Source organism: Protopterus annectens, chromosome 6.part0 (assembly GCF_019279795.1).
Source record: "Protopterus annectens isolate FY-2018-M chromosome 6.part0, PAN1.0, whole genome shotgun sequence".
Classification (NCBI taxonomy): Eukaryota; Metazoa; Chordata; order Ceratodontiformes; family Protopteridae; genus Protopterus; species Protopterus annectens.
The window spans coordinates 507,907,574-507,923,352 of record NC_056737.1 but is presented as its reverse complement, the minus strand read 5'-3'; the positions used below and the strand labels follow the sequence as shown (position 1 = coordinate 507,923,352).

General features: G+C 39.0%; 1 protein-coding gene across 2 annotated transcripts in view; it reads right to left on the bottom strand.

Moving 5' to 3' along the window:
* The window catches only part of GEMIN2 (gem nuclear organelle associated protein 2), a 464,095-nt gene that overhangs the window by 92,639 nt on the left and 355,677 nt on the right, over positions 1 to 15,779 (bottom strand). For both annotated transcript variants that reach the window (XM_044074221.1, XM_044074220.1), the window contains exons 6-7: positions 8,781 to 8,849; positions 946 to 1,056 (exon numbers count right to left, since the gene is read on the bottom strand). In XM_044074221.1, the coding sequence (XP_043930156.1) occupies positions 946 to 1,056; positions 8,781 to 8,849 (180 nt within the window). The remainder of the gene's footprint in view (positions 1 to 945; positions 1,057 to 8,780; positions 8,850 to 15,779) is intronic.

The window sequence follows — 15,779 nt, the reverse complement described above, 5'->3', positions numbered from 1 at the left end:
ATTAGGATATTAGGAGATGTATGGCTACAATGAAGAACAGAAAGTGTAACATTAGTACAGCACCAGCAGGCATCAGTAGACGCTACTGCAGTAACAAAGTGTATACTACTCTGCATGAAAAAATCTGAGGGCAAAAGGCAGCAAGGCCAGCAAAAACAAAAATGTATCTGGTACGATTAGGACTTTGCTGGATAGCAAGGGAGGGGAACTCAGACAAATTAAGGCCAAGAGGAAGGTGGGCCCATTTTCATGTAGATGAGCATCCAGTGGGAAAAGTGTGCAGTGGCATTGATCTGTACTGCTGGCTGAACAAAGCAATTCCTGCCTTTAACAGTCAATGTCTGAAGTTAACCAACGTTTTTTAAAAATTTAGCCAAAAGAAGGAAAATGCAACAAGGCTCTGTTATAGTTTTTTAAACATTGTCTTTTTTTTGTAACTATTGTAACATCTTTCCACAATATCATTTAGCATAGACATTGTCATACAAAATGGCCAGCCCACATTTTCCTCTATAACTTACTGTACTATACCATATTACTTAACTTCATCAATACAATGTAATATAACAAATAAGCTATATAATTCTGTTCATTCATACTTTCCTGACCTAGCATCATACACTTTTCACTCTGTTTTGTATTAAGCATCTACAGCAATCGTACTCTACTTCCTCACCTTTCACCCAGAGCTCTATTACTCTTATACCTACATAAAACAGCAAGTTAACAAGTTTCAACATTAGGATTATTAAAATTATCCTATTTGGTTAACCAAATACCTGCAGCATTTTTCAATCAGATTACAAAGAGGTTTATGCAAGTCAAAACAAAGAACAGTGTATTATCCTTAAGTACATATGTAAAAAAAAAAAAGATCATATGCAAAACAAAATAAAGATCTCATAATTAGCTTGAATAGCAAATATAAAGCAATCATAAATATACCATGTGACTTCGAACTTCTGAACAACATCTTGCTAGTTGGCGGATTAATGAGTGACCTTCAGGCAGCAAAGGTTTTTCCAAGCATGCTAGTAAAGCATAGAACCACCTGCCCTAAATGAATAATACAAAAAAATGCAACATTATAATGCATGACACTTTTACTGTTAGTGTAAAAACAATAAACTAAGAAAAAACAAGATCAATTTTTTTGTCTTACTAATCAGACGACCTGTAATGCTATGAGATCCAAGGAAGAGTTAGCATGTTCTCACTCATACATGGTCGAGAAACTTTTTTCACGTGTGTCAAGTATTAACCTTGCAAAGCATGAAGAATTTAATTCTGCTCAGTATGGGGCTGGGCTACAAAAACTGGAAAAGTATGGCACGCTCACACCTTGCACTCAAAATACCAGATTATAGCATTATGAAGCAGCAATCTGGGTATAATCATGAAGGCAGGTGCATCCCCAACTAACTTGCATCTTCTATGTCAGTGTCATGCAAGTATTAAACAAAGGTTAGGTAATTACCAAAGCTTCACGATGTATATCAGTCACTTCAACTAAAGGGCTGGTTTCCATAGGCAATACCAAACTCGGAATCACAGCCTTTCCCAAAGCTTGAATTCAGCCCCTAACTCTCACCTTTCCCCTCGATTCCAGCTCATCTTTTCCAGACTGAGCCTGCAGTAACAATGCTTAATACACCAATGACAGTTTTAAAAAAATCCATATAGTGATACCAAAAATACCAACCAACTAAAGGCTTCATTATCAGGCTGATAAGCTCTGTTCAGACAGTTTTGAAGGGAGAAAGTGAGAGGGCTTGTTGAAGTAGGCAGTGATAAATCATGAGGATCATTATGTCAAAATACTATATTTCAGTATCTTGCACAATTCAGTTCATCCAGCTGACAGAGTCCTCAGCTAAACATTTTGAGTGGTATCATGACAGAACACCTCAGAGAACTGTAGTCCCCAAGGAGGGCCTGCACCTAGAGATCATATCCAGCTTATACAGTCATGCTTCACTGTTTACTTTTGCTGATCTCACAGCAGCACAAATAACATCTGTTGAGGAATTTCTAAAGGAGACTACCAATATAACTTAGTGCTAGCTGAATAGGCTTTCAGAGTATCTGGAATTGTCTTATTACTAGAAATGTAGTAATACATAATACAATTTGGTAGTCACCTGGACAATATAATTGGAGGCAAAACAGACTACGAGTCTGTCACCTTTTTCATTGTCTCTAGTTCTGTGTAGGTAGATAAAGTTGCCTGTGGACATCTAAACACCGTAACTTGCCTTCACCTTTATTAAAAGAAAATTGATAGGTTGATCAAATGATTAAAGCTGGGCACTGAGGATACCTTGGACATAAGGCTAGGTGACTTACTAAAGACAACAAATCTTTAAAATTATGTAAGGGGTGTGACATAAGAGCTGCAGTTCTGATACTCCTCTTGGTGATATTATGGCTACTACAAAAAGGGTCTTCCAAGAACAGTATCAGAGTAGTGCATAACAGCTAGTTCAAAGGGAGACTGAGTGAATATTTCTAAAACAAAGTTAAGATCCTAAAAAGGAAAAGGGTCTTTAACTTGAGTCCTTAGTAGAAAGGCCCCCTCCTTAAAAAAGCTTTACAGACTTAATGTCGGAGTAAAGTAGTGTTGAAAACTTCATGAAAGATCAAAACAGCTGTAAATACACTCTTATGGCTGAGAAACTTGAGCCTGTATCAAATACATTTACAGAAATTTAAGAAAAGATGGTGCAGGAGCTGTGAATAAATCTACTTTCTACTCAGTACCCCCCGAAAACGTAGTCCCATTTACCCTTGTAGATTTTTCTGGCTGAAGATTTCTGAGCTACAGCATGGATTTGGACCACTCATGGAAGGCAAGAAGCCTCTGTCCATCACAGGAACAGGAAAAAAATGTGGTTAGTCTGGGGTCTGTAGGTCTGAATAAAGCTAGTCAGATGGATGGGGAAGGCCTAGGTGAGGTTTTAGAGGCGAGAGCTTCTTCTGAGGTATAACAAGAGGAAATCATACCTTTCAAAGCCAAAAAGCGGGCTGTGCGAATTACTGTGGCTCTTTACAACTTAGCCTTGTGTAGGAATATCATTATGAGGGAAAAGGGCAGGAAGGTGTAAAGACGCCCAGTCGGCCACTGATGCACTGCAGTACTCTGTCCTTGAAGAGGGGATGCAGAAGAAAAAGTTGCTGTACTTTAACTGGTTTTGAAGGCAAAAAGATTGTAACAAGGCTTTCCAAATTGAAAGAAAATCACCCATGTTGTAGCTGAGCCTGTGCATCAATGAAGCTGGCTTGACCAGAGATATGCCTTGATATTAGAATGTGTTGCAAGTCTGCTGCAGACTCCCAGCCCTTGTAGCCTCCTGATAAGGGGCATTAGGACCTGGATCCCTTCCCTTTTGATGTACCACACAACCAACAGTGTCAAGTGTGTATAGCAACTGCACCCTGAGGATGGCAGTCTTAAAAATCAGCAAAACTAGAACTGCCTTCATATCTAGCAAGGCATCCTGTTAAATTTCTTAGACTGTCTGCACTAAACAATTCTCTCCACCCCAACCAGAGATTGAAGAGACCTTGGCAACTATGATTGAGAACAGAGAAGAAGCAATCACCACTGCTTCACTGCAGATGTTTTTAGAAGGCTTTGGATAATCAAATGGTTTGATCCACAAAGTCCTCCAACTGAGAAGCTAAGACCATTGTATATAGAGGGTCCACTACATAACTCTAATGTGGAACTTTGCTAAGGACACCAAGTAGATTGTTGCTGCTATAAGCCCTAGTATCGTGAATAACAGCCACTTTTGGCAAGGATGACATAGCAGGAGATTGACTGCAGACTGTAATAAAGCTAGTATGCCTTCTGGGAATCTGGACAACTTCAGAATAGTGTCCAAGTGGCAGGCTATGAATAGAAGATCTTCTGAACTCCAACTGGGACTTTGCACTCTTCTCCAATACTTGAAGGACAGACAAAGCTGAAGTAGTGCCTTGCATGTTCTTATGATATTCTTGTTGTAGAGATGAGAGGGTGGACATCTAGGTGTGAGAAAATCCTGATTCCAAACAATCTCAGGTGAAATGCAACTGCTGCCATATACTTGGCAAGCACCTTGGGGGCTACGTTAAGACCAAACTGCAGGGTTATGAAATGACAATGACTGTCTTCCACTGCAGATGTGCAGAAAAGTACAGTTGTGTAAGTAAACTTACCATAATAGTAGATTTTTGAATGATCACTGCAGCAGTTGCCCAACTGCTGTGTGTTTTACATATATACATATATATATATATATATATATATATATATATATATATATATATATATATATCCTACATTAGATGTTAACAACTGACCAGCTTCCAAAGATGCAGGGCACCTTTCACAAGCCCAAATCATTAGCCAGCTCAACCATGCAGCATCAGTGAACACTGCAAAGTCACAGATGGAGTTGTCAGATTATATTATATTCATAGACTACCATCTAAACAACATTCAGAACTGCTGTTCTTTTTCTTTTAAGTTGGTTTCTTTCATTTTAGGCTGTGCATGGGACAGTACAAGTTCTGTGGGGTTTTTTTCATTCAAAAGCCTTCTGAGGTATTTCTTCCATCTGCTTTGGTGGCCTCGTCTGGTGAGCAGTTTATTGCTGGCATCACTTATGAATGGTTTCTGGTTAACTGTCTTCTTTATCTTTCTGCTGTTGTGTTGCAGACTTATAGAGCTTCCTGGTGCCATTTTATGACTCACTTTTCAGGAGCTGGTAACATTCCTCTGATGCTTTGCTCTTTGTCACTGCAACTGTCTCTTTTAACTTCTTTGGTAGCCAGTCAGTATTCCTTCTTGGTTGGTCCATCATTTTCTTTAACCCACTTCGTCATTCATTACTTTCTTTTGAGAATTTCCAGGAGTTCTGCATTCCACCACCAGCTTTTCTTATGTATCTTGTTTCCATACTTTGCTTGGATGCATATCCAATTCAAAATGAAATAAATACCAGGGGAAAACAGGTTTTGAAAGAAATGTGGTACTTCCAAACTGCATACATGGCAGCCTTGATAAGGGATGCCAGTGAGAGGGATGACACATGGCACCACCTCTTTCCTTGGATCATGCAGGTATTTCTGGGGAAAAAGGAAAAGGGCTCAAAGGCCAGTCAGTAATGAATATAATCAGCTTTACTACTACTTAAAAACAAGCGGTCTTCTGAAGGAGAGCTATAGGAAGTTAAGTCACATTTTTTTATCCACTGTTGTGACAATGACTTTTGGATTTTCTGATTCCTTAAAAGAAGTAGGAAGAGGAGGAAAAAAAATCCTGCTCCCACAGCCCCTGACTGAGAATATCTGCAAAAAATGCGTGCATGGGGTTTGAACATACGATGTAAGAGTGCCAAACATCAGCTGGGGCCCTTGGCAGCCAATGACAACGTGGGTTTCTTGAAAGGCCTGCATCAGGACTGATGTTGCAGTCCTACATTCAAAGAAATTATAAAAAGCAAGCCTAAAAATGCAAATTCTAAACTAGAAGGACATGGTATAACACCCTCACTTGCTAGGCCCTGAATAAAGACTGGGAGCAACAATCTTTTTGGTCTCAAATACTATCAGAATCTATGACTAGATAACTCAAACAGCTCTTCCACAACATCAGACTGGCAAGCAGGCATACTGCAGATGATCAACAAAGAGACAGGAAGTAGTTACAACATGAAATGCACCCCCAAAGATATCTGCTAGGAATGAGCTTCTTTCAGGTCAATCATCATCCATCAAAAAAGACTGAAGGTGCAAACTACAACGGTTACTTCTCAAGTGTGTGGATTTAACATGGATGGATCCAGGAGACTGTCTTGAGACTTGCACTTACCTCAGGATGGTGTGAATGTTATCTGATGTCCACTTCTTAAGTTGTGTAACTGGTTTGGTAGGAACATCAAGCAGAACCTCCCAGTTATGGCAATGGTTGACTGAACTGAGAGCACACATGGCAGGGTTTTGTCTCAATGTGCTTCTCCCAGGCAGCAAATACAGTGTGCTAGGAGTCTTGGCCCCATGATCTGGCAGTTGTATTAACACAAGGAAGGCACTGAACAAGGGAACTTTTCCTGGACAAACATGCTTGAGATCCAAACTGAACAAGCAGCAGAAAAAAATAGGCACAGGGACTAGGTATGCCTTCTTAATGCAGCATATATCTATGCACACTGAAGGAGGGCACACTCACCACCAAGTAAGGAAGTTTCCAAGAAAAATATGACGAACCGGAGTTGAAGAAAGGATGATTCCAACTGTATGCTGACCAAGAAGGTTTGTCAGTATTAGATCCACAAATACCTATGATTACTAGCTTTTGGCATTTTTATCTGCACTTCTTTTATGTCCCTGAGAATAAAACCGCAAATAAAAGATCCAAAGCAGAAATAAACCACAGATTCATATGATTAGTGTATAACCTACTACGATGCATACTGGTTTATTACTTTTTGCCAATCAGTACTGACTGAAGGATACTAACATCCATATGAATTTATTATGCTCTGGGGCATATTATTATGATCTATGCGGAAAAACCGATACTTGTGCCACTGGACATGCATCCAAATACTTGTTTATTACAAATACATACAGACTTTGTAAAAACTACAACAATGTTCATATATTAGTACTAGGCTAACTGCCCTTGTGAGCCATTGTAAGCCTAGCCAATTATCCCTTGTGAGATTCAAACCCAGCACTTTATGTTTGTAAGGCAAACACCTTAACCATTAGACCACCCTCCCAACCCTATGTATAAGAAAGCTGCTTAATATGAGCCATCCTATTTTAAAAAGGGAATAAATCAAGACTTTCAATACTGATTTTCTAACTTGGGAAAAAAACAGGCACAATTGGTTATAAATAATAAATGGAAAATGCAGCATTTAAAAGTACACCACAGATATGTTTTACCAAAAATAAATGCAAATTACTGCCAGTAACTGACATGGTCATTTTCTGGTGTAAACACACCTATTAAATAAGGGTAGTCATCTATATGGCGAAGGACTGGGATGAGTTCAGCTGGTATTTTACTTACATTTATAGGCCAAGAGGCAGAAGGTGATCACTCAGTCATGTGGGTGTTTGGTAGAGGCAGGCAAACTTTTTCCCTTTCCTTCTCAAATTACTGTCACCTTGCTTATCACATTTTGTGGCTTGAACCAAGCAAACAGAAGTATCTTAGCATGGTAATGCTGCAGAGTTGTGGTAAAACCACTAGATAACATCACCATCGATAAATGGGTGATGCAGACTACATCCCTGCCCTTTTGTCACCACAGACATTCCCTCAAACCAAGGAGAATCTTGACCACTCTTCACTGATGGTCCTCAGATGATTCAGTGATGCATTTCTGAGCCCAGACATTCATACACAAATTCTGCAGATGATTCTCTATCAGACAACTGCACAATGGCTGGGGGTTCTTAACTTTCTCCCTACACTCCGTATCCTTTCAGTTCTGAAAGTAAGGTGGTGCTCTTTAAACAATGTCAATTGGTTGGAGTTGTGGTGCCAAACTATTTTGTTGATGGCAGGCATCTCCCAGTCTGTGTTCTTGAGATATGCTTTCAGTGTTTCTTTTTAGCATTTCTGCTAATCACAGCAGTATCTTTTTCACCTACTATGCTAGAGCACAGTCAGTACTGGGAACTGAAAAATTGCTGTCCATTTCTGAGGAACTGATATTTAATGATCACTTCTAAACTGCTGGTCACACTGAGCTCAGATGATGTTAGTGTGGTGGTTTTCCTATACAACACAAAGGATTTTCTGGGGGCATTACTATCGACAATTCTCTAGACTCTACAGATGATGCTTTCACAACATCCATGTCACGTTCTTAAAGAAGCAATGGAAAGATAATTTGTACCTGTAGTTTAGCATTTTCTAACAGGTCATAGCTGCCGAGGGCACACCAATGCAATTTCCAAAATGAAGAGCCTAAACAAGGGATACTGTGCTGTACCTTACTGCTATTCATTGTTAGGGAGAGGTGGCTGTCAAGGTAGGAAACGGTGTACAATGGATTCCAAGGTCTGTGCCTTCAAGACAAACTGTGGAAGGCCAATTGCAAGGGCTTTAGCAATACGACAGATCACACAGTAGGAACAGCAAAAAGAACCAGGTTAAAGAGATCACAATTAATAAGGTAACGTGGGGTGGGGATGGAACTTTAAACACAAGATAAAAGGAGGGGTACACTTGTGCTGCACATAATGAAGTGATATCATACTGTACTTACTACATGATTTGTAAATCTAACTGTAATGGGGTGCTCCTTTAATGTGGCTAATCTTTGAGCAAACAGGCAATACTTTATAATACAAGGATGTTTATAGTCTTCAAGTGTATCTGGGGCTTCAGGAGACCAAATACATCAAGCACAGCAACAAAAATAGTCTCTTTTCAAGCTGTTTGGCAAAAAACTAAGGTGACTTTTAAATGTTAGCAAGTATTATTAAACTAAAACACTGCTCCAGAAGAAGAGAATGTTACAAACACAACTTTTTCATATTATCTTTGAAAAGCAAGGAACAAATATATAAATCAGCGCATTTAAAATATATAATTAACATGGAGTTACTGATGTACAAAATTTGCAAAGTGATTAAAATAATGACCTTATCTGCCATTTAAGAAGAATTACTACACTAATAACACACCAAATAATATTAGTGTTGCTATTGATTCATTAAGCAGTGACACCATAGTTGTTTAGTTTATTTAAGAAGAATTATTAGCTTACCAGTTCAGGAGAAAAATCCTTTGTTCCAAGCCAGTTAATAAGGTACTCTAGGACGCTGGTTACTGTTGCCTTTAAAGAAAGGGGATAAGTAAAAAAACATAATATTAAACTTTCACCATCAACACACACAAAAACACTGAATTTATGATAATTTTATTGAACAGAGAAGAGATAAGGGTGGCCTTTTCTCACTCACTGCATTAAATGCAGAGTGCATCTCTCCTTCATTAAACTGCTCTGCAAACTTCCCATGTTCCCTCTGTGATCATGAGCCTAACAGCCTCATCAGAAAAGTTCTTTACAATTCAACATCATTCACTAAAAACAAATTACAGAAAATACTTTAAAGTTCTTTAATAAACAAATCACTAAATTAATGCTTCACTGTGTCTCCCTAGTTTTCAATGGGATATTTACCAGAATAGGGCCAAACTGCTTCTGATGGCACTCAAATGCCTGTATGCCTCAGTGAAGTCCATGTAGGTTACCAGAACTCTTCTACAATGTAGATGCACATACATACCACAGGCAACAAAACATCTTCATTCACAGCTAGGAGTGAAACAGCCATTTGTGATATGACAGCAGAGTACACAGAAAATCAACTTTCATCATTTCTGCAGTGTACCTGCTACACATATAGCACTCGACACAGTAAAAATCACTGCCAGTCATAAGTGGACCAGAGATCCGCTGTGGCGACCCCTAACTGGGAAAAGCAGAAAGGCCTGCTACATATATAGCAAACTGCGCTTGTATTCCCAGTCTAATTCTGCATACAGATGAAACTACTACTTTACAGAAAAACTCTGCACTTTTCCAGTCGAACTATGCCTAATAGCAATGAACTATCATATAGTAAAAACTATATCAGTGGATGACTGCATATAACTTAAATGACTGGCACCAGCAAGTCAAAAAGGACCAGGGGATAGCCACCTTCATTCATATTCATCATTCCTATGGGCAATTAAACCCTAGAGAAGGGAAACAAATGACAGTGACATGGAACCTCAGATCCCCAAGACAGTAAATGCAAACAATTTCCAATAACAGGTAATTTACTACTGTGGAAATTATGGCCTACGAAGGGAAAAATTAAAACTGCAAGTTAAGTATGACGAGGAGGGTGAGGCTGAAAAATCAAGTACATTTAAGGATCACAAAGAGGCACTACAGTAGTATTTTTTTTTGTTTTTTAAACTTGTGACTCTCCATAGCAGGCTTGACAATTGCAGGCTCCAAAGTAGGACTCCCTTGGGACAGCAGGAATGAAAACTTGATTGGAAATAAAAATGCAGGACCAAAATTCTGAATGTTTCATAACTTTATTATGTTCAAAGGCACTTAAGACTATTAATAAGTGAGAACCCCAAGAAGCCCAGCCTTAACAAAGGTTTTTAGCCATATTTCATATACAAATAAGCCAGAAATGGTGAAAGCAAGGATATGTTTGGGACATTTATGTGATGTCCCTATCCATGAGGGAATAAGGATGTTAAACTATGGGTGAATTTGCAGTTACCCATCCATTCGTTCAAATTAATAGAGTAACAGAAGTACTTTGCTTTATGTGAAGTGGAAGACTGTTCCAGAGAAGTGGAATTCTCCACGATAAATAGTAAAACTTTGTTTTACTATGATGCAAGATGAAAGCGCTTATGTTACTGAAAAAAAGAAGTTATGTCTTAGCATAACGTTCCATCTGTCATTCATCACTGATGGGTTCGGTTTCGAGCCCTCGGAATCGAGTCGGCCTATTACCAAACTCGCGCTAGCCAAAAAATACTCTTGAGCCAAGTCTATACCCACAATGCCCTTCTCCCTGTTACCTCAGATCGAGTTTAAGAAAGGAAGTAAAGCCGAGGCCACTTCTAGTGCACCACTTAGACCCAAAGCATCCCCAAGGAGCCTTTGGAGAGGGAAGGAGGGTGGGAAGTGATGAATGAAAGAAGATGAACAACACAGATGGAACGTTATGGTAAGACACAACTTCTTTATCTGATGTTGTTAATCTTCTTTCCATTCATCACTGATGGGACAGAATCCCAAGCTACCTTGAGGTCCATGGGCGGCCCTTATGGAAGAACATACATGAGTACCATTGAGCCGAAGGCAGGTCTCACCCTGGTGACCAAGTCCAATTTGTAATAAATGGTAAAGGTATGAGGCTTAGCCCAAGTAGTTGCTGTGCAGATGTCATCCATGGATGCCCTGGAATGGAATGCTATAGAAGTTGCCATAGATCTAGTGGAGTGGGCTTTAACTTCTGGCATGGATTCATTAAGGAGGGAATAGGTGACGCGTATGCATTCCCTCAGCCATTTTGATAATGTAACCTTAGAAACAGCCTCTCCCATTTTTGGTCCTACAAAGGAGATGAAAAGTTGTTCAGATTTCAGCTAGGTTTGGTCCTGTCTAGTTAAAATCTTAACTGTTTATGTACATCTAAGGTGTGAGGGCAATGCTCTCCTCTATTGGCAAAATTCGGAAAGAACACTGGTAGATCAATGGACTGATTAACAGAGAATTCAGAAACAGCTTGGGAAGAAAGGATGGGTTAGTTCAAAGTGACGCTCTGTCTTTATGAAAGACCAGATAGGGCCTCTTGATACACAATGCCTGCAGCTCCAAAACTCTTCTGATAGAGGTAATGGCTACCAGGAACAAAGATTTCCAAGACAAAAACTTTAGGTCACACTTAGCCGCAGGCTCAAAAGGCTTCCTGAGTCAAAGACTGGAGGACTAAAGTGAGGTCCCATGGTACTACGGGCTGTCTGAGAGGAGGCCTGAGATGAGTGGTCCCTTTGAGGAAAGCCTTGCAGAGGCGTAATGAAATAAGAGGGTGCCATCTATACCATTGTGGAAGTTGTAAATTGCCACTAGATGTGCATGTACAGTAGAGGCACAGGCTCCGTTATCAAAAAAACTTAGCCAAGTATCGAAAAACTGCAGTAACTGGAGCCGAATACGGGTCTAGCATGTTATCCTTGGACCAAATGGAAAACCTTTTCCATTTATCCTAATGTAGTCTTCTGGTGGACGGTTTGTGAGAGGCCAGAATGATGTCTAGAACAGGTGAGGAGAGATTAGCCTGCCTGGCGACTAGCAGAAGTGGAGAAACCAAGCTGTCACAGCTTGAGAGTGGACAGGTTTGGGTGACTCAACCCTTGGGGGTGAGTGATCAGATCTGGTACAGGGTCAGAAATCCACGGCGAGAATACTAGGGGAGGCCATGAGGATCACCTTGCATCTCAACCGAAGAGCTTTCTTTAGAAATTGTGGGATCAGAGGAATGGGAGGACAGTAGTAGAGAAGTCCTGTGGGGCAATCATGGATCAGAGCGTCCCTCGGTGACTCCCCCTCCAGGGGAAGTAGGGTGAAGTAGCTGCTGCACTTGGCGTTTGAAGGAGTGGTGAAAAGATTGCAGCAAGGCTGGGCCCAGTGACTGAAGATTACAGACTCCACCTCGGGGTTGAGGGACTACTCGTGGGGCATGAGGATGCATCTGCTCAGTTTGTCTGCAATCACGTTAGAGCTCCCTAGGATATGCGTAGCTATCAGAAAGTGGTTGGAAGCTATCGCCCACTGCTAGATTCTCATGGCTTCTCGACAAAGGAGGTAGAACTTGGTTCCTCCTTGCTTACTGATGTACCAGACCGCTGAAATATTGTCTGACTGGACTGCAATAGTCCCAGAGGAGAGAGCCGCATGGAATGCCTGCAATGCTAACAGCACGGCTCTCAGTTCTAGGACACTACCATATACAAGAAAGTTCCCAAACAGGTATGTCCACCCAACAGTATATATGTCAGCAAAATAAATCCAACCAGTGCAGTTATATTTATGAAAAAAGCCCTGCCATGTTAAAGAATATAAATAGGACCAAACTATATATGTCAAAAGGCAATTGTAAAACAAAGATGCTGGTATATATAGCATTGTGCATGGTCTGTCCAGCATTTTACATCGGAAAGACCGAGAGGTTTTTTAAGCAAAGAATATACTCTCACACATACTGTATGAAAAGGAAAGATAAGAAGAATGTCCTAGCTAGACACATTATTGAAAAAGGGATTGAACATAAATTTAAATTTGCCATAATAGAGGTTATAAAGAACAACCCAAGAGGAGGCAATATTAAAAATTATTTGGCATACAGAGAACTATACTGGCAAGTTTTAACAGATGCCACATCTACACCAGGCATAAATGATTACTTGTCTATAAAACCTCTACTGATGTTAAATAATTGAAGTTTGCATTTATTTTGTGTGTTAACATTTTAATGCAGTTTAGTATAGTAATATTTATTCATTTTTACACACATTTTTTATTTCACATACATACATTTGTTAATAGTAACAGGAGATCAATTGCTTAGGGTAACTTTAGAAGTTTATTAACACTTTACAATGTGCGTTATATCACTTTAAACTGATTGTTTTTAATCAGCGCTTTTTGGCGCCAATTTTAAATATAAATGAATGTAAGGAATTTATTTTAACTGTTCTGAGGAAGCTCGCTATTGTTGCGAGTGAAAGCGCTAAACCTGATTTAGTTTCTATATATTAAATCTTTTCTTCAATCTCAACCGGTTTGGATTTATTTTGCTGACATATATACTGTTGGGTGGACATACCTGTTTGGGAACTTTCTTGTATATGGTTGTGTTCTCGTCCCGAACGGTTTGAGACTTTTTTCAGGAGTTGCACTATGGATTCCACCAACAGTTGATCGCGGACACCTCACCAAGTTCCGTTTCGGATTTTGAGCAACTGAGAGCAGAGGTTACTGCTTTACGTGACGAGGTATCAAAGTTAGCAGATCTGTTCAGCAAGATCCCCGGCTTAATTGATTCTCGGCTCAATTCTGTGACTACAGAGAATGACAGGATTGATTCGAATAATACCCTAAGTAAAAACGGAAGACCAGCTCATTCAGCTATTAACACTTCGAACGATGAGTTACCTAACACTTCATCGCCTGGAATACCTAACGGTCAGATTACAGGCTGTGCACATGGATGTGCGATCGACTTGCCATGTACTTCTGCTCCCAACATCAACAACAAAACGGCAGGGACAGATTTTACGTTTGATTTTTCCTTTGGCAATTTGTCAGAGGAAATGAAACGAGTGGGCACAAGACCAAAGTATACACAGCCTGCAAGGACTTATGCTCATGTCTCCAACAGTAACAAACTCGAAAAAGGTACTGTCAATCATGTTAATAAAGACCAGAAACGTAATGCTTTGCAGGAGTTTCTTGGTCAGGACTGTAATTTTGACAACAGCAATAACGTCAGTAATTTAAAACACAAGGGCACTTTGAAAGACACGATTTATTTGTTTGGCAAGAAACTCAATATGATTAATGCTCTGAAACTAGATAATGCCTATTTAAATTTTTGTATATCTATCAATATTGTGCCTATGGGTTTGAGGTTTTACAAATTGCCATTAGGCATTGACATAGATAATGAGGTAAAAATGGAATTTAATTCTTTATTTGATAACTTTGGATTTCAATACATGAGACTACTGATTAAGTACAATGACGTGAAGTTGTGTAAACTATTAACTGAAGTAGAGAAACTTAATAATGTAATAACACAAGATTTGGCGTTTCCACAATGGGAAACATTATTTTACAAACAGTTTGATACTGCTGATTTTAGGGCAAAGAAGGCTCACGAACGTAAGCAAAAGAAGTTACACAGAGACAGGGACCAATATAAAAGTCATGCTAATTACAAATGGAGTAATTTTAACAAAAACATGGAGGAACCCACACAGGAGTATGACAGACCTAATACTGATAGGGGAAGTGATACTGATGAGTTTTTTCACAACCCAGGGGGAAAGAATTATGGGAAGTGGAAAAAAGGGGAAAGGTGGAAAATGAAGTACTAACAAATGAGAGTTTGAACACCACTAAGGAAATAAGTAACTATGATGCTCATGACATTATAGTTACTAATCAAATTGTGAGCACTTGTAATAATTTTAAAATATACAATTATAGTAATATTAAATTAGAAATAACTCATTTTAGCCTATTATCCAAGGGGCTAAAGTTTATTCCAACACCAAAATTTAATATAGTGAACAACATATTAGAGTTCAAAAAATACATCAGAAAATTAAACTTAACTATGATGTTTGGAAACAAAGACCAGAAAACTGATGGTACTACTGATTCCTTAAAAAAGAAAAGTAGTTTTATACCCATTAGTAATCCCAGTATCCAGAAGTATGACAACAAGGTTACTAGAGAATTATATTTAGCTGAAAAAGCTATTAAAGAGTATAAAATAAAATCTAATTTAACTGAAAAGGAAATTTACACCTTAAGTGAGTTACAGAACAACAGTAACATCAGGGTTATGAAACCGGACAAGGGGGGTGGCATCGTAATTTATGATGCTATTACATATAGTGGTATTATCAATGACATTTTGCACAAATCAGGAAATTACACATCTATATCACAAAATGAGGTTAATATAGCCTACAGAAGAATAGATTTATATTTAGAAGAATACTTCTTAGATCAAAGAATATCAGAGGATTTATATCACTATATGACTGTGGACTATCCCACTATGGCCACCATAGTGGGAATTCCTAAGGTTCACAAGGATTACTCCAACCCCCCTTTTCGTCCGATTATCTCAGGCAGTAAGTCAAAGACATTCCCAATAGGGGTGGTTATTGATAATATGCTGAAACCAATATACAATAACGTCCAACATTTGGTAAAAGACTCTTGGGAGTTTCTAAAAAATTACCCCACCTTTAAGTACAACAGCAACACCCTATTCAGTAGTATAGATGTCATTGACTTATTCAGCAGCATTCCCATTGATGAAGGTCTAGAAGCATTTACCAACTGTTTAAGAAAATACACGAATATGACGTGGGACAAAATAACATTACTAGTGGACTTGATGTCTATTGTTTTAGAAAACAACTTCATATATTTTGAAGGGGAGCT